Here is a 27,817-nt window from a genome sequence, read left to right on the forward strand (position 1 = left end):
GGGTTTTGGACACCCCTAACCCCATAACTTCAACGGACTGTAACACCGGTCCCCAGTAACGAATCATGCTGATTTTTAAACTGTGGCATCTGTGGACACACCCCTGTGTCCTTGTGTCCTGGGACTGTGGCTGCTATGGAGATGCCGACCCATCTGGAGGGGCGGGACTGGCGGGAAAATTGTGGGATTGTCCTTTGTCTTATCAAGATGAGATGTGTGTATAAAAAGAGTGTGTGTTTTCAATAAAATCAGTTCTTATTTCACCTGAATGCTAGTCTGTCTAGTCATTTAGGTGGGCTCCTGCTAGAATCACTTTCCTGGGCTACATAGCAGCTTGTTCCAGGCAGAGGAAGGACCCATTTGGCAGAGCTACCCAGCCGGGGTAGCCGGGGATCCGTCACAGCTTACTTAAAAAAATAATTCACATAAGCCTCAGGAAACAGGAAACAGGAAACAACCTCCTGTAAATAGGTTTAAAAAAAAAATTCAATTCTTTGGAAGATTTTTTCCTCAGATGATTTAGAGTCTTCAACCTCTAAGCAAATAACTAAAATGTTCAAGCTTATAAATGAAAGAGGTATACTCTATCATGATCAATAAAAGACTCCTGACCATAAAAAAAAAGCTTTACCCTCAGAAAACAACCTGAGGTGTCCAAGTCTGAAAACTATAAGGACATTTTAAGGTGTTCTGATCACCAAGATGCAGAAAGACCTGATAATTTAACTTTAGGATGACTTTTAGACATAAAACTTTTGTGCATACGTTGAGGAGGCATAGCCGCCACAACTACAGAGCACACAAACCCTTACATCCTGGAGCAACATATGTCACACACCCTTGTTTTGAGGAACAGAGGGAGGACAGATTCCTTTTAAGAAAGAGTAGCATTAGATTGATAGAATCCCTAATGTGATCCATTCATGAATTGCAAAGCTGAACTGGTAACAATCCTGCAAAATAGAAAATAAAATTGATAATACTTGGAGGAGGCATAGCTGCCACAACTACGGAGTGCATAAATCTTATTCCTGAAACAAAAATCTTAAACACTCTCTTGTGTAGCCAAACAGAGGGAGGACAGATTCCTTTAGGGTCAAAAAAACAGCATCAGACTGGTAGAATGATTAATGTGATCCAATCAGGAAGTCAAAAGTTGAGCTGGTAACAATAAAAAATAAATTATTATTAGTGGATCTACCCTCTAAAACATAATGTAAGGTAGAGGGGACAGATTCAGTATGTTCCATGAAATGAACATTAATAAATAAACATAACTTTACTGTGCAAATATATAAAAATACAAAAGTAAATAATAAGATTTAGATATGAAACAAGGAGTTTAAGATAAAAGCAGCATAATATAGGACAATGGTATAAAGACCCACTTAGTAATAGTACAAATGCTGAATAAAACATTTATATCCAGCATCTTAGAAATGGCAAACTTACCACTTCCATGCGAAGACAGGTGGTAATGCAGGTGATAGAAAGTGCAGTGGAGAGGTCCAACCACTGCCACAGTTTAAAATAACAGCAGGAATAGTGCTATCAGGGAATAAAAAACTGTAGCACTGACAAACAGCCTCAACAGAATTGAGTTTGCAAACGAAAGAACACTTTGAAAATAGCGCGGATAATAAAAATTGAGCCGGCTTGCGCAGAAAGGAATATAAATTAGCCCATAGAAAGAAAATTCACATAGCTCAGGGCGCACTATTTTTTGCTCACAAAACTTAGGCTATATCTATGTGTGCATAAAATCAACAGGCTCATATGCTCTATAAAAGTGCGTACTAAATATGTTGACACTCACTGTGAAATCATGCAATAAAAAAGGCTGATGCAAGCTAACACGGCAGGCAGAAAAAAACACAGATACGCACTAACACAGCATGCACTATGTAGGCCAAAGTGCGCTATCACTACATCCACAAAGCTGACGCGCGCTACTACGGTACAGGCTAACACAACAAGCACTAAAGCACTGATGCGCACTAACTTTTTGGTGACCAACGCACGCTAACTACACATGCACTATCCCGGCACGCGAAAAGTGCAGAATAAAGGAAAAATCACAAAAAGTATTACATTTTAAAATTATATTCTCCCTTTATATAAAAGAAAATTATATAACATATACATAGTCTAATTGAATGGTGATATATGTCTAGAGTAAACATATGTCTCCAGCTATGATGTACTCCTAACATTGGTGTACCTGCTAACAGCCTGTGAGCTATGTTAGTGCATAAAATGTTTGCACTTACCCCAGATGTACCCACTCTACAGTGCTTAGTAGCTGCAGAAATGACTGCTTCTAGTAGAAAGCTCATCCAGTGCTGTGTATGTCACAGCAGAGGATCTGTGTGTAGAGTAGATCAATGGCACAACAGGAGGAAGCTAAGGGACCGGTCCACACAACACCTGTGGAAGGCTTTTGACTAACTCCTCACTGGGTGTAATTGTGCCCCTGCTCAATACTCAATTCTTTCCTCTGTCCGAAGAAGAAACACACTGCTGGGAATAATGAGCCTCAAATTGGTCTGAGGACCCCTCTCAACAAAGAATCTAGAGCACCTCATTTCTTAACCTTCCTCCTAGGAGGCAAATATAAGACTAACATACCAGAAAGGTGGGAGGTTTTGAGTACTCTATGAGTTTTGGAAATCTTTGCCTCCTCCTAGTGGCCAGGAGTGGAATTCCCAATAGTAATGGCTTGTGGAGTCGACACATCCTATATTATAAAAGACAAGAGTTTGTCTGAAGCCGTCATGCGCAGTTCAGACAAACTCTTGCCGCTGATCGCACGCGCACCCTTGGCCAGCTGTTGATACTTCGCACACGCAGCTCACAAAACTGATTTGAGCACTTTCACCGCGCACAGATGACCCCCCTTGCAGATGCACCCTCGCACTCACTTAGCCGCACGCGCACGTGCACGCAAACCCTAGCCGCCTATCACACCCTCGCACTCACTTAGCCGCACGCGCACCCACCCGACAGCAGCGCGAGGAAAAAAAATAAACTAAGGGGGACAGTTAGAGGAACGCTGCGGGGCAGCAGGATGTAAGGTTGATATAGAAAGGGTTAACGTTGGGGCAGTAAGGGGTACACTGGTGAAGGCAGTAGGCTGAAAGGTTGACGCAGTGAGAGCTGCACTGTTGGAGGTCAGCAGACTGAGTGGCTGGGGCAGTAAGGGGAGCACTAGGGGCAGCATGCTAATAGGTTGTGGAATTAAAGCAGTAGGATGTGAGGCTTATATAGGAGGAGTATGGGGGGGGCATTATTCTGATCGCATGGGGCAGTAAGTGGAAAACTAGGGGCAACAGGCAGAGAGGATGGGGTAGAAAGTGGTACACAGACAGTAGGTAAAGAGGTTGGGGCAAAAAGGGGGGCAGCATTATAAGAGGCTGGGAGTCAGTACTGCATGCCCAGAGGTGAGAGAGAGAGAGAGAGAGAGGGAGAGAGAGAGGGAGAGAGAGAGAGGGAGAGAGAGAGAGGGAGAGAGAGAGGGAGAGAGAGAGGGAGAGAGAGAGGGGGAGGGAGAGAGGGAGAGAGAGAGGGAGAGAGAGAGGGAGGGAGAGAGAGAGAGAGGGAGGGAGAGAGAGAGAGAGAGGGAGAGAGAGAGGGAGAGAGAGAGGGAGAGGGAGAGAGAGAGGGAGAGAGAGAGGGAGAGAGAGAGGGAGAGGGAGAGGGAGAGAGAGAGGGAGAGGGAGAGAGAGAGAGAGCGAGGAGGGAGAGAGGGGGGGAGAGAAAGGGGGGAGAGAGAGAGGGGGAGAGAGAGAGAGAGAGAGGGGGAGAGAGGGGGGAGGAAGAGAGGGGGAGAGAGGGGGAGAGAGGGGGAGAGAGGGGGAGAGAGGGGGGGAGAGGGGGAGAGAGGGGGAGAGAGGGGGAGAGAGGGGGAGAGAGAGGGGGACAGAGAGGGGGAGAGAGAGGGGGAGAGAGACAGACAGAGAGAGAGAGAGACAGAGAGAGAGAGAGAGAGACAGAGAGAGAGAATTTCAATTAAATATAACACAACACGGCCCGTGTGAACGGGCTTTAGGACTAGTTTATGAAATAAATAATTAATATTGTATTATTCAAGATAATTTGTAAGCTGCAGGAGATTCATAATGGTATTTAATCAAATTAGATACATTTTATTATTCTGCTGTTCTGATGTAAACTACAAGAGACTCAGATTATGCTTTATGCAAAGAGATACATATATTAACCCAATAATATCTTATGAATGACCTCCATCTCCACCCTTAAGTGCAATTTTTTATAATTTGGTACAGAACCCTGGGACAATTACACCTAGAGCAGGGGGGGGCAACAACTTTGAGTGTTCAAGTAAAATAGGGACTGATGGTAAGTGTGGCAGGGTAAAGTGAGTAGTAAACATAATATGCTGTACAACTGACCTAAAAATGATTATATGCAATTATCTGTCACGTCACGATAAAAAAAAAAAAAAATTATATCACTTTAACACCAGGATATGTATAGTCTTCTCAGGACATCTGAGCCATAAGATTAAAATAGTGCAATATCATGCTGGTATATATGGTTTCAACAAAATAACTGCAGTATGACTAGTAAGTAGTGATTATTATTTATTAATATCTGTCACTCTCCTTGTGTCAGGACACCCTGTGATGTCAAAGCACTGAGGTAAGGGTCTTACGCAGAATTAAGCCTGAGGCTTAAAAGAAAGAATTTTTTGTGTTTTTTTTTTTTGTTTGTTTCAAAACTCTTGAAAGGGAGATTAAAGTCAGAATTAAATTTGCATTATTTGACTACATAAAGCAATTAAAAAAATTTAAAAAATCTTCCATTATCATATTTACTATTTCTTTGCGGAAGGGACTATCTAGATATGCTCAGGAGCATGCCCGTCTCTTTAACAATATATGGCAGCAGTGCTCTTTGTATTATACATTGCTACTATCTAGTATTTAAAAGTATAGAGCACTGTTAAAAACATGGTTGTAAACACTGCTGCATTTAGTGCACATGAACAGTGCATACCACCTGAGAATATCTAAATATGATCTTCAACAATGGATATCAAAGAACAAAATTAATTTAATTATGGTAAGTAAATTGGAAAGTTTTTTTTTATTGCATACTATATCTGAATCATGAAAGTTTGGCTGGATTTTACATTTTTCTCCATCTGAAACTACATTTCTTATCACTGAGAAACATTTCAGTTGTGATAGAAGTGACAAAATATTAAAAAAGGATCAATAAATCTTAATTCTATGTTTATTTGGAAACGGCTTTTTAGGCAAATACTAACAACACGGCTAGTGTTACAATACCACCTTACTTTTCTAAACGGAGCAGCAATTTCTTAGGGTATAGAATGTAATGAAACCTATACTTGTCTAGTCCCTTAAAGTCCATATTTGTATATTGTCAATTTAAAATAAGTTATGTAAAAAGCTTTGTGTAAAATGGTTGATTACTAAATCATCTTGTCCCTGCATGCACCTACCTCTAACTATGGGTGTCACCATTTTGGACCCTAGGTTACACTGCAGGTATGCATTAGAGTTGCTGCACATGTGTAAACAGAGGTCAGCACTGGAATGCAGTGAACAAGATTTCAACATGGCGTCAATCTTGACTATAAGGAGGCGTTGAAAAACTTCAATACTATGCATCTAAAATGTAAATAGTGATGCAGCATAACTGTAAAAAGGTGACAAGAAAATATGACTTGTAAATGAAAATAATTCTTCAGCTCATCAGAGTAAGTGCTCTGTAAGCGAGAGCTACTCTTTTTATCTAAATGGTGAGAAAAACCCCCCACTCAATTAGCTTCATCAGTGATTTCACACTTTGCCTTACTGTAATCTCACAAGATTTTAAAGTAAACTTCCTTAAACTGATGAGGGAAATAACGTGACTGCACATGCCAGATGCACAATCCCTTGTGAGTCCTGGGACAAGTATCCTAATTGGTTAATTTTTTTTTTTTACATACAGATGTTCAGGTGATATTTATAGTCCCCTTTTTACAGATATGCTGCATCATTTTCAAGTGATCCAACATGTCAATTTAGCTGTTGCTCTGTAATGTGCAAGGTAGATATACTATAAAAACACATGGCGTAAATCAAGATGATTGGAATATGTCTCTATCTAGAAAAATAATTAAAAAAGCTCCAATGGGCAATAAAAAAAAAATAGGACATTAAACATAACAATACACTTAACTTATTGATACTTATAGAATTATACTCACCGACTACACTGATCCTCTGTAGAAAAATATATTTGAAAATCATCAGAGTTGTCATGAACGTAGAGAAAGCAGCATCGTTCATCAAATTTGGATATACTGTAAAAAGCATTAAGAAATACAATTTATAGTTAGTAAATCTGTGTTTACAACATCATTAAGTCTGTGTGTTTTTCTTGCATTCGTAGTACAGTTTTTTTTCTAGAATCCCTGCAAATCATAGCGGAAAAATTAAATGTGAATCTCTTGTTATTCAACAATTTCTGAAAACTAAGTAAAAGAGAGAAATATATAGTTCGGCACATGACCTCTCTATCACCAAGTAAGTAAAGATAACTAATATGTATGTGGCATTAAATATAAAAATATAATGATGTAAAGAGGGGTCCCACCCGCTCTATGCGTATCTATGAATGCATGCTCCCATGCATTAAACAGTTTGCGCATGCAAATGGCAGAAATCCAAGTAAACAGTGAATCGGAACAAGGGTTACGATTCATTGTTTACTCTTACATCATTGGGACTCCCTTTGTAAAAGAAGGTGAGCGTGCACCAATGCTGCTCGTGAACGTGAGCTTGTAGAAAATAAATACAAACCCATGAAAACAGCGATGATTTGCTAACAGAGGGTAATGTTACCAGGGCAAAAAAAAACAACAAACCCGGGGGAATTTCTAATTATTAAAAAAAAATACATACAAACAAATCTCTTCTACCTCTTTTTTCTAGGAAGATCAAACTACTAAAGAGTATGTAAATACACAGGGGAACAAATTAGTGTATTATTAACATTACCGTGCTTATTACCGGGGTATAACCTAATTGTCAGTCACGCAACCACCCTCCTTTTATAGTAAGGATTTGTGAAACTAATCTTGTTTATCTTTAATTACTTATTATATAGTAACATACTCTTCTTTGCCTGCCTCTATGTCATTATAAACTATTATTCACACACATAAATCCATGAAATATGATGTTAACAAGGGCTGGTAACACAGCTCCTTCATTAGTACAAAGAAAACCAGATTAAATTGGAAGGGCACAATTCCAAAGAAAAAATGATGACAATAGCATACTGAGAAATGAACAGATATGACTAATGTTCCTGATTGATAAAATGTCACTTTGGCAACAAATTGGTGGGAGCTCAAAATATACCTTTAGTACAAAAAGCTTTAAGCACCACAAAGTTACAAAAAGTTAAAGAAAAATAAGATGGAAACTGTTTCATCAATTGCCATTGACATCACTGCATAAACACTAAATTTCAAATGTTCTTTTTTTTTTCTAAGACATTTCAAAGATTGCTTCTTTTTTCTTGACCACTGTATCATGTGACAGCCATCAGTCAATTACAGACTCATATACAGATACATCACCCAACACACGCCCCCTGTTTACTGTAACTTTGGTTCAATATTTGCAAGTGAACTGTGCTCAGTACGAGCTGGTGCCTCAGAAAGTGTGCATATAAAAATACTGAGCAGACTCATATACACTGAACTCTTGCACATGCTCAGTAGAATCTGGTGCCTCAGAAAGTGTGCATATAAAAATACTGAGCAGAAACTTGGAATCACATATATTTTATAGTATGCATACTACCTCTTTATAATATATCTGCCACGTGCATATTCATCCCCCCTCTTTAAGTTCTCTACCTCATAGAGTTAAATAGCCCTGTAGACTGTACCCTTGTAGTGTTTTGATTGGCTCCGCCCTCCCATCTCCCCTCTATTATGAGCGGCTTTGGCCCGCTGCTCCCCCCCCCCCATTTATACAGGCCTACGGGAGGCCTGACAGCAGCCAATTCCCCACCTCTTACTCTTATTTAGCTTCTAGAACACTCTTCTTGTAGAATGGGGACCATTAGTTCTTAGTTATAAAAAATGAGGCTTCATCTATATATGTTCCAGTCACACATGCTTTCTACTTACAATTTTACATTTTAGATTACAGATCACAATGATGGTACTATAACTTATGTTAACCCTTATTCTTATGTTTTTGACCTAGCTATTGATTTCATGCCACTGATCCCAGCTCCCATGCAGGTATGACACTGCTGGGGATGGGACACTGAGATAACAAATACTACAATAGTATACCAATGTTTTAATCCCTGTTTATTCTTCATATGTGAACTGTATAAGGTTCTTTGTTTTTTCTAGGTTTCTATTGTGCTGTGCCTGGATATATTCTTTGTGCTGTTTATGTTTAATGCCTCAATAAAAAATTATTTAAAAAAAAATAAAAATAAAAAATACTGAGCAGACTCATATATATGTACACTGTGAACTCTTGCACATGCTCAGTAGAAGCTGGTGCCTCATAAAGTGTGCATATAAAAAGACTAAGCAGACTCATATACATGTACACTGTGAACTCTTGCACATGGTCAGTAGAAGCTGGTGCCTCAGAAAGTGTGCATATAAAAAGACTAAGCAGACTCATATATATATATACACTGTGAACTCTTGCACATGGGCATATAAAGACTAAGCAGACTCATATACATGTACACTGTGAACTTATGCACATGCTCAGTAGAAGCTGGTGCCTCAGAAAGTGTGCTTATAAAAAGACTAAGCAGACTCGTATACTTATACAATGTGAACTCTTGCACATGGGCATATAAAGACTAAGCAGACTCATATACATGTACACTGTGAACTCTTGCACATGCTCAGTAGAAGCTGGTGCCTCAGAAAATGTGCATATAAAGACTGAGCAGACTCATATACATATACACTGTGAACTCTTGCACATGCTCAGTAGAAGCTGGTGGCTCAGAAAGTGTGCATATTAAAAGACTAAGCACAAACTGATAATGGTAGTAACCTGATCCCTCTGAATCAGGAAAAGTTAATTTTGACTTTAGTGTACCATAGTTATATGCATTTAAACACTTAGCAATATATATTTATTATTTATTGTCTCCTTTCCCTGTAATTTAGAGGTACTCGTCTAGACACTAAATACAATTCATGCTGCCATTATGGAACCTGGGTTACACAGCAGGTATCTGAAGGAGAGTTGCTGCAAACATGTTAGCACAGGATAGATAAAAGATAGATTTCTAGATGGTGGCACCCATGACTAGAGTAAGGCAGGACATAACCTCTATACTGTGCTTATGACATGTAATTAGTGTTTAATGTCCCTTTAATTCTGAAAACTGTGATCTTTCTAATTCTGGTTAAAGGAATGAAGTGTAGACTTGATTATAACTGTCCCAAATTGAATAGAAACATATTTGCAATCTACATATATTGGCAAAGATGCTTCTAGTAAAAGTTATCACTGTTTTAGTGTTAACATTTTTCTGTGCAAGTGCATGTGAAGTATAGCTAGATATACTCAGTGCAACAGCATTTTAAATACTGCAGTTGCTCAGAGTGCAAGTGGGGCTTGTATCATGTCAGCAATTAACACATTGAGTAATTACCAGATGGGAAAATCACCTTAGGCTCTCTGAGCAAGTGCTGTTTTTAAATGCTGGTGCATGGTGTATACTTAAAGGACCAATAAAACATAATTTATGCTTACCTGATAAATGTATTTCTCTTGTAGTGTATCCAGTCCACGGATCATCCATTACTTGGGGGATATTCTCCTTCCCAACAGGAAGTTGCAAGAGGATCACCCACAGCAGAGCTGCTATATAGCTCCTCCCCTCACTGCCATATCCAGTCATTCGACCAAAACAAGCCAAGAAAGGAGAAACCATAGGGTGCAGTGGTGACTGTAGTTTAATTAAAATTTAGACCTGCCTGAAAAGGACAGGGCGGGCCGTGGACTGGATACACTACAAGAGAAATAAATTTATCAGGTAAGCATAAATTATGTTTTCTCTTGTTAAGTGTATCCAGTCCACGGATCATCCATTACTTGTGGGATACCAATACCAAAAGCTAAAGTACACGGATGATGGGAGGGACAAGGCAGGAACTTAAACGGAAGGAACCACTGCCTGTAGAACCTTTCTCCCAAAAACAGCCTCCAAAGAAGCAAAAGTATCAAATTTGTAAAATTTGGAAAAAGTATGAAGGGAAACCACAGCTCTAGTAGAATGAGCTGTAATCCTTTCAGGAGGCTGCTGTCCAGCAGTCTCATAGGCTAAACGGATTATACTCTGAAGCCAAAAAGAAAGAGAGGTTGCCGAGGCCTTCTGACCTCTCCTCTGTCCAGAGTAAACAACAAACAGGTTAGATGTTTCGCGAAAATCTTTAGTAGCCTGTAAGTAAAACTTCAAGGCATGGACTACGTCTAGATTATGCAAAAGACGTTCCTTCTTTGAAGAAGGATTAGGACATAATGATGGAACAACAATCTCTTGATTGATATTCTTGTTAGAAACCACCTTAGGTAAAAACCCAGGCTTTGTACACAGAACAACTTTATCTGAATGAAAGATCAGATAAGGAGAATCACAATGTAAGGCAGATAACTCCGAGACTCTTTGAGCCGAGGAAATAGCCATCAGAAAAAGAACTTTCCATGAAAGAAGTTTGATATCAATAGAATGAAGGGGTTCAAATGGAACTCCTTGAAGAACTTTAAGAACCAAGTTTAAGCTCCATGGAGGAGCAACAGGTTTAAACACAGGCTTAATTCTAACTAAAGCCTGACAAAATGCCTGAACGTCTGGAACTTCTGCCAGACGCTTGTGTAAAAGAATAGACAGTGCAGAAATCTGTCCCTTTAAAGAACTAGCTGATAATCCTTTGTCCAAACCCTCTTGGAGGAAGGACAATATCCTAGGAATCCTAACCCTACTCCATGAGTAATTCTTGGATTCACACCAATGAAGATATTTACGCCATATCTTGTGGTAAATTTTCCTGGTGACAGGCTTTCGTGCCTGTATTAAGGTATCAATTACTGACTCAGAGAAGCCACGCTTTGATAGGATCAAGCGTTCAATCTCCATGCAGTCAGTCTCAGAGAAAGTAGATTTGGATGATTGAAAGGACCTTGTATTAGAAGGTCTTGTCTCAGAGGCAGAGTCCATGGTGGAAAGGATGACATGTCCACTAGTTCTGCATACCAGGTCCTGCGTGGCCACGCAGGCGCTATCAATATCACTGATGCTCTTTCCTGTTTGATTTTGGCAATCAGACGAGGGAGCAGAGGAAACGGTGGAAACACATAAGCCAGGTTGAAGAACCAAGGCGCTGCTAGAGCATCTATCAGTGCCGCTTCTGGGTCCCTGGACCTGGCGAGACGCCATGAGATCCAATTCTAGTTTGCCCCAACGGAGAACCAATTGAGCAAACATCTCCGGATGGAGTTCCCATTCCCCCGGATGAAAAGTCTGACGACTTAGAAAATCCGCCTCCCAGTTCTCTACACCTGGGATATGGATCGCTGACAGGTGGCAAGAGTGAGTCTCTGCCCAGCGAATTATCTTGGAGACTTCTGACATCGCTAGGGAACTCCTGGTTCCCCCTTGATGGTTGATGTAAGCCACAGTCGTGATGTTGTCCGACTGAAATCTGATGAACCTCAGTGTTGCTAGCTGAGGCCAAGCCAGAAGAGCATTGAATATTGCTCTTAACTTCAGAATATTTATTGGGAGGAGTTTCTCCTCCTGAGTCCATGAACCCTGAGCCTTCAGGGAGTTCCAGACTGCACCCCAACCTAGAAGGCTGGCATCTGTTGTTACAATTGTCCAATCTGGTCTGCGAAAGGTCATACCCTTGGACAGATGGGCCCGAGATAACCACCAGAGAAGAGAATCTCTGGTTTCCTGATCCAGATTTAGTAGAGGGGACAAATCTGTGTAATCCCCATTCCACTGACTGAGCATGCATAATTGCAGCAGTCTGAGATGGCACTATGTCCATCGCCGCTACCATTAAGCCATTTACTTCCATGCACTGAGCCACCGTGGGGCACGGAATGGAGTGAAGAACACGGCAAGCATTTAGAAGTTTTGATAACCTGGACTCCGTCAGGTAAATGTTCATTTCTACAGAATCTATTAGAGTCCCTAGGAAGGAAACCCTCGTAAGAGGAGATAGAGAACTCTTTTCTTCGTTCACTTTCCACCCATGCGACCTCAGGAATGCCAGAACTATCTCTGTATGAGATTTGGCAATTTGAAAGCTTGACGCCTGTATCAGGATATCGTCCAGGTAAGGAGCCACCGCTATGCCTCGCGGTCTTAGGACTGCCAGAAGTGAGCCCAGAACCTTTGTAAAAATTCTTGGGGCTGTAGCCAGCCCGAATGGAAGAGCTACAAATTGGTAATGCCTGTCTAGAAAGGCAAACCTCAGGAACTGATGATGATTCTTGGGAATCGGAATGTGAAGGTAGGCATCCTTTAAGTCCACTGTGGTCATGTACTGACCCTCTTGGATCATGGGTAAAATGGTTCGAATAGTTTCCATCTTGAATGACGGAACTCTGAGGAATTTGTTTAGGATCTTTAAATCCAAAATTGGTCTGAAGGTTCCCTCTTTTTTGGGAACCACAAACAGATTTGAATAAAACCCCTGTCCTTGTTCCGTCCGCGGAACTGGATGGATCACTCCCATTACAAGGAGATCTTGTACGCAGCTTAGGAATGCCTCTTTCTTTATCTGGTTTGCAGATAATCTTGAAAGGTGAAATCTCCCTTGTGGAGGAGAAGCTTTGAAGTCCAGAAGATATCCGTGAGATATGATCTCCAACGCCCAGGGATCCTGAACATCTCTTGCCCACGCCTGGGCGAAGAGAGAGAGTCTGCCCCCTACTAGATCCGTTGTCGGATAGGGGGCCGCTCCTTCATGCTGTCTTAGAGGCAGCAGCAGACTTTCTGGCCTGCTTGCCCTTGTTCCAGGACTGGTTAGGTTTCCAGGCCTACTTGGATTGAGCAAAAGTTCCCTCTTGTTTTGAATCAGAGGAAGTTGATGCTGCACCTGCCTTGAAATTTCGAAGGCACGAAAATTAGACTGTTTGGCCTTTGATTTGGCCCTGTCCTTGAAGTCACATCAGCTGACCAGGATTTGAACCATAGCGCCCTACGCGCCTGGATGGCATCAGAAACAAATGAGTTAGCTAGCTTAAGAGTTCTAAGCTTGTCAACAATTTCAGTCAATGGAGCTGTATGGATGGCCTCTTCCAGGGCCTCAAACCAGAATGCCGCCGCAGCAGTGACAGGCGCAATGCATGCAAGGGGCTGTAAAATAAAACCTTGTTGAATAAACATTTTCTTAAGGTAATCCTCTAATTTTTTTATCCATTGGATCTGAATAAGCACAACTGTCCTCAACCGGGATAGTGGTACGCTTTGCTAAAGTAGAAACTGCTCCCTCCACCTTAGGGACAGTCTGCCATAAGTTCCGTGTAGTGGCATCTATTGGAAACATTTTTCTAAATATAGGAGGTGGGGAAAAGGGCACACCGGGCCTATCCCACTCCTTACTAATAATTTCTGTAAGCCTTTTAGGTATTGGAAAAACATCAGTACTCACCGGCACTGCATAGTATTTATCCATCCTACACAATTTCTCTGGCACTGCAATTGTGTCACAGTCATTCAGAGCAGCTAATACCTCCCCAAGCAATACACGGAGGTTCTCAAGCTTAAATTTAAAATTAGAAATCTCTGAATCAGGTCTCCCCGATTCAGAGACATCACCCACAGACTGAAGCTCTCCGTCCTCAGGTTCTGCATATTGTGACGCAGTATCAGACATGGCTCTTACAGCATCTACGCGCTCTGTATCTCGTCTAACCCCAGAGCTATCGCGCTTGCCTCTCAATTCAGGCAATCTGGATAATACCTCTGACAGGGTATTATTCATGATTGCAGCCATGTCCTGCAAAGTAATCGCTATGGGCGTCCCTGATGTACTTGGCGCCATATTAGCGTACGTCCCTTGAGCGGGAGGCGAAGGGTCCGACACGTGGGGAGAGTTAGTCAGCATAACTTCCCCCTCGGCAGACCCCTCTGGTGACAATTCTTTTATAGATAAAGACTGATCTTTACTGTTTAAGGTGAAATCAATACATTTAGTACACATTCTCCTATGGGGATCCACCATGGCTTTTAAACATAATGAACAAGTATCCTCTGTTTCAGACATATTTGTACAGACTAGCAATGAGACTAGCAAGCTTGGAAAACACTTTAAAGCAAGTTAACAAGCAATATAAAAAACGTTACTGTGCCTTTAAGAGAAACAAATTTTGACAAAATTTGAAATAACAGTGAAAAAAGGCAGTTACACTAACAAAATTTTTACAGTGTATGTAACAAGTCAGCAGAGCATTGCACCCACTTGCAAATGGATGATTAACCCCTTAATAACAAAAACAGAATAATAAATGACAAAAACGTTTTTTAAACACAGTCACAACAACTGCCACAGTCTACTGTGATTGTTACCCTCCTCAAACACGACTTTGAAGCCTTTTGAGCCCTTCAGAGATGTCCTGGATCATGCAGGAAGAAGCTGAATGTCTCTGTCAGTATTTTTATCTGCACAGAAAAGCACTAAAATAGGCTCTTCCCACTCATATTGCAACAGTGGAAAGCCTCAGGAACTGTTTCTAGGCAAAAATCAAACCAGCCATGTGGAAAAAAACTAGGCCCCAATAAGTTTTGTCACCAAACATATATAAAAACGATTAAACATGCCAGCAAACGTTTTATATTACACTTTTATAAGAGTATGTATCTCTATTAATAAGCCTGATACTAGTCGCTATCACTGCATTTAAGGCTTTACTTACATTAATCCGGTATCAGCAGCATTTTCTAGCAAATTCCATCCCTAGAAAAATATTAACTGCACATACCTTATTGCAGGAAAACCTGCACGCCATTCCCTCTCTGAAGTTACCTCACTCCTCAGAATATGTGAGAACAGCAATGGATCTTAGTTACTAAGATCATAGAAATCACAGGCAGATTCTTCTTCTAATGCTGCCTGAGATGAAACAGTACACTCCAGTACCGTTTAAAAATAACAAACTTTTGATTGAAGTTAAAAAACTAACTATAATACACCACTCTCCTCTTACTACGTCCATCTTTGTTGAGAGTTGCAAGAGAATGACTGGGTATGGCAGTGAGGGGAGGAGCTATATAGCAGCTCTGCTGTGGGTGATCCTCTTGCAACTTCCTGTTGGGAAAGAGAATATCCCCCAAGTAATGGATGATCCGTGGACTGGATACACTTAACAAGAGAAATACAGTATATTTGCATAATCAACAAATGCATGATAAAAAGACAATGCAATAGCAGTTAGTCTGAAAAATGTCAGTTATGTCTATTTCCACTCCGACTGCATCATGTGACAGCTATCAGCCAATCACAAATGTATATACATATATTCTATAAATTCTTTAACATGCTCAGGAGCTGGTGACTCAAAAGACTGTGCACATTTAGTTAATTTAATTAAATTGGAAATTTGTTAAAAATTGCATGCTCTATCTGAATCATTTAAGATTTTTTTTTCCGATTTGTGTCTCTTTAAATACACCTTTGAAACGGCTATAGCTTTTATTAGAAGCATTTTTGCTAATCCATGTACGTTACAAAAATGCTTCTATTCAAAACTGAAATGCATCCATGTGGATTCCTAGTTTGACTAGAAAGTCCCTTTAAAACTAGGTTATAAGGTGACAGTGACCATTGTTTTATAAACACAAACTTTACACTTATAATTACACTAATATAATTTTTTTTTTAAATACATGTGCATCTGAAGCTATTCTTTGCTTTGAATATATTAGTCTATTTAGCATTTATATAGGGCTAGATTACAAGTGAAGTGCAGGGTGCATTATCTTGCACTCAGGTTATGGATAAAGTACAATCTTGTAAAGCAAATGATTTAACCAGAGCATCTTACCTCAGATGAAACTTTTTTAGCACGCTCTGTACTTTTAACAGATAGTGCTGGGAGTACTAATAGTGCGCCCATATTACAAGTGTTGACGCTTGAGGGCAATCTAAAATACCACTGTAAAATGTAGCGCTTTTTGAGACCTGAAGTAAACCATTATTATTAATAGTACAGCACCGAGCTACATGAAGAACTGCGCTACTTGTGCGCCATTGGCTTAGCGCACCACCAGCTTACACTCAAGTTATGTTTGAGTTATGTCATGAGTGTCCCATAGAAGTTTATTACGTGAGGGATTTAGTATATCTGCGCTATCAGACATGCAGATGATTATTTCTTGAGCATTAATAATAAATTTGAACTTGTAATTAGAGTGCAAAAAGAGAAGCACTACTAATTGTGCTCGACTGATTCTCCGGGGGAAAAAAATTCTCTGGAATTTTGGGCAATTTTTTAGCTGAAATTCCCTAAAGTGAAGGGGTTAAAAGACCATAATGGTCCCAAGTGGGAACCGCAGCTGATCCAATCAATGGCGCTAGTTGCACAACTTAGATGTGAAACTAGCACTGCTGATTGGATCAGCTATGGTCCTTTAACTCAGAGTATTCTCTCTTTGGGTCTGATATTCAAAACGTGTTATTGTGCATATTTTTTTCTGTTTTTTACACATGAAGCATATTGCAGTAGTGGAAACCCTGTGTTCCTTGAAAGAGAGTGTTGTGTCAGCTATTTCACAAGTTATGGAGACAAAAAAAAAACAACGATGGCTAGAAGTCTTTTCTGCTGGTAATGATTATGTAACTACCTTGCATAATACCCGTGTCAGTAAGATACATTTTAGTTTCCTATTTCATAACAGATAATTTCATGCTGCTTCTTTTCAGCTGAAATATCATTTCACAACATGAGCAATCTTTCTATTTTATCTTTGTTTAGGATTATAAATTACTTTTGCTACTCCTTGCAAAAAAGGAAACAAGTGTAAGGATAGTTAATAAATAAAACACCTCACAATCGTAGAACAGAAGAGGTTTGTTTTTAAAAAGAGCAAATACTCTGTATACCATATTAAAGGGACATGCTCTAATTTGTTAGTATGATATATGCACTTTGTTTACCTAGATATACCAATATGCTAAAATACCCTTAATACCGAATATACCCAATATTTACAGGTGTACATAAATAAAAACAAAAAGTAAGTAGGGAGGGTATAGTGCCTCAACACAATTGGTAAAAATTGCGCAAAGATTAAAATTAATAAATAAGTTAATTTAGTAAGACAATTAGATTTGAACAGCCAATAGGATTTCAGTACCTCTCATCCTATTGGCTGTTTTGAACAGCCAATAGGATTTCAGAAGCTCTCATCCTATTGGCTGATTTTAATTTGAATAATCAAATCAGCCAATAAGTATGCAAGGTACGCCATTTTGAAACGTCTACCTTGCATTCAACTTCAGTGTACGGTGGTGACCATATGAAGAGGACACTCCACACAGGATGGGAACGGCTTCCAGGATGGCTCCGCTCCTCGCCCCCGAGATGGATGAAGATATCGCCGCCTGGATGAAGATGGATGTCCCAACTTCAAGAGCCGTGAGTAGATATTCTGGGGTTAGTGTTTTTTTTTTCTTTCTTTTTTTTGGGTGTTTTTTTTTTTAGATTAGGGCTTTGGCTTTTGTAAAAGAGCTAAATGCCCTTTTAATGGGAGTGAAAAAGAGCTAAATAGGAAATATTAAATATATGAAGGAGCGCCCCAAGAGAGGCTTAAGTATACTAGAGAAAGTAGAAATAAAGAATTACTAGATAATGGTGTCACAGATGTTATAGAACACTCATAGGACAAGTTAGTAGTATTAAAAAGTGTCCTAGCCTAAGAGAGGATAGAAACTGGAAAAAACCTCAGAGAAAAGAATGTACTAAGAAAATTGGATATAGCTTATATTGGCACAGGTAAATATCTGTGTATAGATATAAAGTCTATAACAAGTGACTATAAAGTAACAATAAAGTAACAATATAGTGTGTTAGATAAAATACAATGTCTAGGATGTGAGGTGAAGGTGTATCAATTGTATATAAATGGCGGTGATGCAATCTGAGAGGGAAGGGGGAGGGTTGGATGTGTAAAAGGATATAATGTACTTTTAAAGAAAATGAAAAGTATATCCCATAAATACTTATTAATGCTGTGGGGTGGTATAGTAAAAAAGTCAAAAAGTAAAGTTCAGTGACGTGTAACGAACAGTACTATACTAGAGGTATAATAATGACACAATTATTCTATAGTTCTAAAGTGGTAACGGTAAAATATATTTATTATATACCAATAATGTTGCAATAAAATTCAACAAAATAGAAACAGAATAGCAACCAACAGTTAGCTGAGAACCGGACAACAATGGTAAGTGACTAAGTCCATGTAACAAAATTGGCCAATATGAAAAAACTCAGTACTGAATATATATATATATATATATATATATATATATATATATATATATATATATATATATATATAGATAGATGAAAAAATATAAATGAAAAAATATGAAAAGTCAAAAAAATATAATAGTCACAGTTGTATCCAAATAGAGATGATATTTAAGCGTTTCTGGAGGAAATAAAAGTACAAGTGAAGATCCGGTTCCTAAGGGTGAATCCAGAAGAAGACCGGGCACCAACTCTAATTGGAAATGGGCATATAAATATCATGATAGTACACTGGTATCAGCAGTATAGTTGCCATTTCTGTACATATATATGCCCATTTCCAAAATGGCCGCTTTAGATTTTTAAATTAGTAGTATAGTTGCAATTTCTGAACATACACGTGCCCATCTCCAAAATGGCTGCTTTAGATCTTTAATATAGTACATTTGCCCATTTATAATATGGCCGCTTTAGATTCTTAATATAATAGTATAGTCCTGATCAATACACTGATGGGTACGAGAAACCTTAGAATATTAACACAGAATACCAAGGGGTTGAACTCCCCTACAAAGAGGTCAGTGGCACTTAATTGGTTCTCTAAGCACAAAAGTGAGATTGTCTTTATCCAAGAAACCCACTTTAAACTTGAAGCAGAACCCAAATTTACATCCAAACAATTCCTAACAGGTCATTTCTGTTCCCATACACATAAAAAGATACATGTATACAATTACAGAATACCAACAAATACTCTGACCCAGAGGGGATATAGACACAGATATAGACACAGATACAGACCAATCACACTGGAAAATGTATACGCACCGAATACGGAACAAGATAAAAAAAAAAAAAAATTACAGGGAAACTATTAGAGATAGCAAAAGGGACCATAATACTGGCAGGAGACTTCAACGTTGCACTCAACCCCAAACTCGACTGCTCCCTAGCCAAAAGTTCCCTATCTAATTGCACCATCAGAACAATAACACACTGCCTTAGATACACCTCCCTACTGGATATCTTGAGAGTACAGAACCCGAACCAGAGAACATACTCCTTTTTTTCCAACCCCAATAAAACACACTCGAGATTAGACTATATCTGTATAGACCAATTAGGCTTAACTCTGGCTAGAGATACAGATATCACACCAACCCCCTGGTCAGATCACTCTGCAGTTACACTGAACCTGGAGTGGCCGGACAGACCAATAAAGGACTTTTGTTGGAAGTTGGACATAATCACCTACATAACTACCAAACAGCTCATCCACTCCCTGGTAATTTCGCGACTTGACTACTGTAACAACTTACTAACTGGCCTCCCTCTCTCCCGCCTCTCTCCCCTCCAATCCGTCCTAAATGCATCTGCCAGACTAATCCACCCCTCTCGACGCTCTGTTTCTGCTGCACCTCTCTGTGAGTCCCTTCACTGGCTCCCCATTCACAACAGAGTTAAATTCAAAATTCTCACCCTGACCTACAAAGCCCTCACCAATGCTGCCCCACCCTACCTGTCTTCACTCATCAACAAATATACTCCTGCCCATCCCCTAAGATCCAACAACGACCTGCTTCTTGCATCCTCTACCATCACCTCCTCTCATTCTAGACTACAGGACTTCTCTTGTGCGGCACCAACCCTCTGGAACGCACTTCCTCGAGATGTCAGACTTGCCCCTAACCTCTCCTCCTTTAAACGTTCCCTAAAGACCTTTCTGTTCAGGGAAGCTTATCACCCGACTTATTAACAAACTAACCAATTAACTAACAGTTGCCCTCAATCTCCTCACTAATATCATTCTCACCTCTGCAGTCCCCACCTCCTGTTTCCAATCCTCCTACCCATCTAGATTGTAAGTTCCCACGGGAACAGGGCCCTCAATTCCCCCTGTATTTGTCTGTAAAATGTTGTGTCTTATCGTATTGTTTCTCCACTGTACTGTTATCCTTGTACCCATGGGCAGCGCTGCGGAATCTGTTGGCGCTTTATAAATAAAGAATAATAATAATAATAATAATAATAATAATAATTGTCTGAATTGTTCATTTAGGTACACATTGGTGACTATGTCAATGGAGCCAAATTTCCAAACATACATAGCGTATCTCAACTATTGATACTGAATATATACCATCACTCTACAGTCACACAGTGATTGATACACGTTATTCACAATCATTTTTATTATTTTTATAAATATATTTTTTTCCTTTATGAAATAGAAGAAGAGTCTTCTTAGTTATAAAACCTAATACTTGTAGTTTTCTATGCATGGTATAATGTGACTACACTTACACTCTAACATTTTTTTACATCTATTATATATTCACTATTATTCCGTTATTGTTTGAAAAGGTCCCATATCGGAGCACCAATACATACTGCCAACAGCACACGATTTACACTTACATTTTATTTATCCATTTTTTAGGACCCATTCACATTTTTTGCACTTATCCAATATGTCTCACCATTGGGTACAATAGTTTCCCCTTAATCACTCACTGCAGTAGGTTAGACTGAACCAGCACATAGACACTTTGCACATTCATCCCAATATCTAAATTTTTATCATCAAAATCAAGGATTAAATGATCAATGTTACTGGTCATCATTTATCCTGTCTTCATTATTTCATACGCATTAGATGAGCGCATTATGTCAGTTGCCATTTTGGGGTTGCGTATTTAAACTTTACCAAATATTTCCTTCATACTTAGTATCTTGTTAGTAATATTTTATTCAGATTTATACATTAGTTCACTCTCCCAGAGTCCTGGCACTATAATAAGTCAATATGTACTATAGGAACACAACAAGGTGCTAGACCCCGCCCACATAAGGTAATCTCCAATTTGATTGGGCTATAGATTTACGTCACCCAAACAAGGTAAAATATCCCAACGAGTACCACTAAAACTGGTGTTAGCTTTTGACTACTATCTGCACGTGAACCTGATCAGAGAGGGTCATATATTCTTATATGACATGTAATAAATTACTAAACATCTTTATCTTTAGAGATCTATACGGGCTGGGGCACCGCCTATTATGGCGAACACGACTACCTGATTGGTTTGTAGATACCCGCCCCTTTCACACACCGAATATGATAAGAGGTAGGATCTGAACTTAGATTACGTCAGCAAGTTTACCTGAGCTGTAACAAAACATTATATCGATGTTTTCATAATTAAGGTAATTTCGGATCCCGTACATCAAATTCAATAGTAAGTAATAGCTTTTAATCTATGGAGCTTTCTGCATTTTTTCCCCGACCCTACCGAGTGAATTATACATATGGACAACAATAGTGCAGGTCTCGAGTGAATGTTCACAATCAGTATATTAGTGTTTTTCACATTTGGTGAGTTAACCCATAATAGATCAAGAAGGGTCAGAGTTCTAAGATGATTTGTTTATATGGGGTATCGCGTCCAAAATCTGCTACATTGTTATTTATAAATGTATGTTATCACATGTTAGATAGTTTTTATTTTTATCATTATAATTTGCCATGCTTTATAGTTACATCTGATGGTTTTATGAGTTGTAATTTTTATTATTGTTTTTTAAACGATACATAATATGTCTATATACCAGTACATTAGAGAATATCTGATAGTATATGCATTTTTATATATATTTTGTTTACTATCTGTGCAACCAATTGTGGATTTCTGTTACCATACCAATTAATTGGATACAGGTGTGTGTATCCAAATGTGTCAATTGTCTGACCTATCAAATTGCTGACTAACTATTCATATCCTGTTATATAGCAAGTGTTTTTTCATATGTGATATTTTTTAGCCTGAGGAAACAGCTCTTAGTAGCTGAGAAACGCGTTGCTTTTTTAATAAAGTTTTCACAATATACACTTGCTATTTTTATGGTGTATTATATTGATTACACTTGCTGGGTTTGTGGAAACTGATCGTCAGGGACCATTGCTGTGCTTGCCTGAAGTATACAGTCTACTGGGCGGCTGTAAGGTCCCAGTTTGCCGTTAGTGCACCTTGAGGTGCATTGGATCCTGTACGTTTAACCTCAAATTACTCCCTGCTCTGTATCAAACGTTACTGGGCTATGTCTGTTTGTTCTCTTTCCACTCAGGCATCCCATTATAGGCTTTTCTAAGGATTCATGAATGACTGGATGTTCGCTGTAGTTTATCAGTGAGCTGGATCACTGCAAGGTTCCAGCCTGCTCCATTAGCACCGTGAGGTGCGCCCTGCTTGTGAGTATACACCTGTATCTGCCTGTTTTTGATCATTGCTTTGGTGGTACTAGGCCATGTTGGCACCTCTGTTTCCTTCTTTTTCTTCAGTTATCAACACTACAGGATGACCGTCCTATGACTGAGAGCTGCCACACTACTTTTTGGATACACCCGATCTTAGGATCTATTTCTACTACTGGATATATGGACAGTGGGGGCCCAGCTCCAAAAAAATAAAAATATTTTTTTTTCAATAAAAAACGTTGACCTACCACTGCCTGCAGTGATGATATGTGAGTGTGACATGATGTTTCACTAGTGTCTCTGACTACAGGGGTTAGTGTTTTTGTTTTACTCATTGGTGTTTATGTGTGTGAATGTGTGTATGCATGTATGTGTGTGTGTATGTTTGTGGAACCAGCAAATTACAGACCTTGTTACTACAGCATGGGGGGGCGGGGGGTAAACAGTGTCAGTCTGTACAGTACCACTATATACAGTACAGGGGGGGGGGCTGGACCATGTCACAGACTACTGTGGTCACTTTATAAAGTATAAAGTACTGGGGCAAGGCCATCTCACCGGCAGATTACAGACTGTGTCACTGACTCACTATATACAGTACTGTTGGGTTAAACAGTGTCACTATATACAGTAATAGGGGGTCAGACCATCTTACAGACTGTGGGCACAGGGCACCTCCTTTTGCAGACATGTAATCTGATTCACATTTTTTTTTCTGTGTTAAATGTAAAAAAAAAAAAAAGAATATGTATCAAATTCACTTTTTTTGGGGGGGGGGGGCCCTTCTTAGATTCTTGCACCTGGGCCCTGTCTTTGATAGAGTCGCTTGGGTCTTTCTCAGATGCACACTACATAAATTTGGCTTTGGTGACACCATGATTAACAGAATCTTTCAATTATACATGTCCCCATCAGCTAAAGTAAAGGTAAACGGAGTCCTATCACAGAGCTTCTCAATCACCAACGGTACGAGACAAGGGTGCCCACTTTCCCCAATCTTATTTGTGTTGGTCATGGAGGTCTTGGCATCTCAAATTCGCTCCAATCCAAATATAACAGGAGTAAATATAAGATGTGGAAAAAAGAGGGCGACCCCTAGTGCAAATCAATTATGGAGATAAATTGAGTATCAACTTAGTAACAAGGGAATACTCACAAATTGTATTGCACACTGTAGTGCAAATGGAGCATACTAGGTATATTATGGTGACCTAGTGCACATTTAAGCCAAGGTAGTGCTGCTGCAGTGGGAGATGAACTCCAAGTAAGCTGCTGATGAACGTCAGGACCAAAAAGAAGAAGACTCCAGTATAAAAGTGGATATAAAAGATTTAATAAAAATTTTATAAAAACAAGTGGTTTTAAAAAAACACAGATCAGACAATAAACCTGTGTTAAAAACAATGCTACGCGTTTCTAAGCGCTGACCGCGCTTTTTCCTCAGGCAAATGATACTAACTGAATTGGAGTCTCCTATATATCTACCCATGCACATTTAGTAATAGGCAGCTGTGTTCAATTGAACAGGTGTTACATTAATTAGCCACAATGGTTGCTAACAACAAGTTGGAAATTTGCAAACACATTTTTTTGAAAAACTGATACATATTCAAAACTGTAATGTGAAGAAGTAACAATATGGCAAAAATAATACAAAGAATAAATTACAGATATTATGAACCGTCTAATTTTCAAACATATAGTATTATCATATAGTGTTCGATACGATATTAAAAAATGTGTATAAATTATATCAACATGGTAAGCTATAATGTTTCACAGATACCAATACTTGGTGGAATGACCTCAGAAAAAATATATTAACATCGCTATAAGATATATCGCGAAAACATCAAATTAGAAAATTGCGGGCAAAAAATATTCATGAATGAAAAACAGAGTGGGTGTGTGGAACTCAACCAATGGGAACAAACTAGTGAATTCCTCTGAACTTGATCATTTCTACAATAAAACGTTCTGCTTAAATTGATCGTTCTCTATATATATTTTACTTGAGCATATGTACACATTATAACTTTTTTACTGTTGCAATAAATTAGTGGGGGATCGGTAATTATACCAGATGTGGCGATATTATCAATTTTCGTCTTAATAAATGATATAATAGAATGCTATGATCCTAATACTATATATACTAAATTTATGAGGAAAAAAAATCTAATCTAGGATGTTTAAAAACCTGAATAATAAGAGAGAAATAACTGGAAGATGACTAATTTTAACTATATACTTACATTGGTTTAGTGGAGTATGTAACTATAAAATGTGAAAGACTGCAATGGAATATGTGCCTATAGAGTGTGAAAGGCTCATCTATTGGTTAATAGAGAGTGTGTGTCCAATGACGTATGAGCTGCAGCAATGGGCTATAGAGTGTAAAAGGCTCATCTATTAGTTAATAGAGAGTGTGTGTCCAGTGACGTGTGGGCTGCAGCAATAGGCTAATGGAGTATGTACATATAATGTGAACTAATATGTTGGGAATTCGAAATTGAAAAAATAAAACCTGTGAATTTAGATATGAAATTGTGCTGAATAAATGGGTAATGTGAATGAACGCTGTGCGTAACTAAAATGTAATGCGTGTATGGTTGACTGTTATATAAACAGAACTAGTGACTGAAATGAAGTGCTGTGATAATAAAAGATATAGTATAGAGAGTGTTCCTATATTATTAAACCAACTGTGTCGGTATGTGTGAATGTTATACTTATAACTAAACTATGTGTAATGAATATGATTCTAAATCTAAGATGCATGTTGCGTGTGGGGGAGAAAACGCTAATGATTATGAGGTGTTCTATAAATCAGTGCTCCGGAATAGGGACTATAGGAGAAAAGCAATATATATGTGTACTAAGACTAAGTAATGTGTCTGTTATTAATGGTGACATGTATTGAACGTCTATTTGAATGGTGTAATCCCAAAGTGATAATATGACTATATAATGTGACGTGCTAAATAAAAATACATATAATCTAGGTGACTGACTAAAATGTGAAAAAATATGAGGGAGGGAGGAAAAAATATATATGTGAAGTGTATCTATATTATGTGAATCGCCGTAAGAGGTATGGAATTAGAAGGCAGCGGAGTCAATAACTTCATTCAGACCTTCAGGATGTAGGGATTTGAACTTGTATATCCAAAAAATCTCCCTCTGACGTAACTTAGTCATCCTATTCTGGGAACTAACAGCAGGAATAGTTTCTAATGGAGTAATGGTCATGACACATTTGTTTTTGCCATGTATGGAAAAATGGTGTCTGGAAGTGCTATATTTGTCAGATCCCCTCAAGATGCATCTCAAGTGTTCTGACCATCTCTGTCTGATTTTTCTACAGGTGCGGCCTATGTATTGTAGGCCACACAAGCATGTTATGCAATAAATAACATAGTTGGAATTACATGTTATTCTTTGTTTAATCTCAAAGGATTCCCCTGTACTGTTAGATATAATGTTTTTTGAGCCATTAGTAATATACTTGCACATGTTGCATCTATTTTTGTTACATCTGAAGGTGCCTATATTAGACGTCATTAAAGTCGATACATTTTTATTGGAAGTTTTCAATATACGTTTGCACATGACCACCTTACTAGGTGCCAATTTTTCTTTGATTGTAGGTGCTCTTTTAAAAGTGCATTTAGGCTTATCTTGTAGAATAGATTTAAATATAGGATCTCTTTTGAGTAATGGCCAATGTTTTGACAAAATTCTTTTAATTTCTTTGTGATTATTGTTATATCTAGTGATGAATGAGGATTCATAATTTACATCATCATTAGATGCCTTATTATTAGCTTTGGGTTTTAATAGGTCCTCTCTATTGAGAGAACGTGCTTTTTGGAAGCCATATTCTATTAATTCATCTGGGTAATGTTTTTCTTTAAACTTATTCATAAGAATAAGACTTTGTGAATCATATGTGTTAATATCGGTGCAGTTGCGCCGGATTATTCGAAACTGGCTATATGGAATATTTATTTTCCAACTTGTGTAATGATTGCTGTAGAAATCTAGAAAATTGTTGTTGTCTACCTTTTTAAAAAAAGTACACGTCTGCACACAATTATCCTCGCCCCACATTAGAGTGATATCTAAAAAGTTGATTCTATCTTTTTGGATATTCCAAGTGAATTGGATGCCCATGTTGTTATTGTTGAGTTTATTTTGAAAAGAGGTAAGAGACTCCAATGATCCCCTCCAGACAAATAGCAGATCATCTATGTAACGGCCATAGAAGACCAGATTTTGCTCCCACTCTGCATTATAGATGTATCTGGATTCAAAAGTTCCCATGAATAAATTTGCAAAGCTGGGAGCAAATCTGGTCCCCATGGCCGTTCCTTTGATCTGAAGGAAAAAAATATCCAAAAATTTAAAATAATTATGAGTTAGTATGAAATGAATCAATTTGAGCAAGTAATTCTTTTGTATATCAGGCATATATGGATCATCACTTAAATAGTTGTCTATGGAATTAATACCTATATTGTGTTTAATATTTGAATATTGTGAGCTTACGTCACAAGATACCCCCAAAAAAATTTGTTCTTTCTTAATATTAGATAATTTAAGCAAAAGATCAGTAGTATCTTTGATATAGGATTTTTTTCTCTTACACTCCATTTGAGATTTATTGGCTACACTAGGAGGCGCCCTTTCTCTCTGCTTTGTTTCTACAAGGAGTAAATATAAGCCCAAATTAATATAAATTATCAATGTTTGCGGATGATGTTCTACTAACATTGACATCCCCCAAAAGCTCACTCCCAGCTCTCATGGAAGAATTTGATACATTTGGAACATTGACAATTTTTTAATTAATAAACAAAAGTCGGAGATGATGAGTGTTTCGATGTCCTAGACAGAATCCCATTCTCTCAAAGCCATATGCCCATATAAACTACAACACTCTCAGCTGAAATACCTGGGAGTCCAGTTGACCCCCAGAATTGCACATTTATATGACGCAAACTATAAAACTCTACAGCCCTATATACAGCAC

At 38.6% G+C, this 27,817-nt stretch overlaps 1 protein-coding gene across 3 annotated transcripts in view; it reads right to left on the bottom strand.

Annotated features, from left to right (window-relative positions):
* MAP3K15 (mitogen-activated protein kinase kinase kinase 15) overlaps positions 1-27,817 on the bottom strand; it is a 551,607-nt gene that overhangs the window by 160,726 nt on the left and 363,064 nt on the right. For all 3 annotated transcript variants that reach the window (XM_053706395.1, XM_053706394.1, XM_053706393.1), the window contains one exon: positions 6,245-6,340. In XM_053706395.1, the coding sequence (XP_053562370.1) occupies positions 6,245-6,340 (96 nt within the window). The remainder of the gene's footprint in view (positions 1-6,244; positions 6,341-27,817) is intronic.

This window comes from Bombina bombina, chromosome 3 (genome assembly GCF_027579735.1).
Source record: "Bombina bombina isolate aBomBom1 chromosome 3, aBomBom1.pri, whole genome shotgun sequence".
Taxonomy (NCBI): Eukaryota; Metazoa; Chordata; class Amphibia; order Anura; family Bombinatoridae; genus Bombina; species Bombina bombina.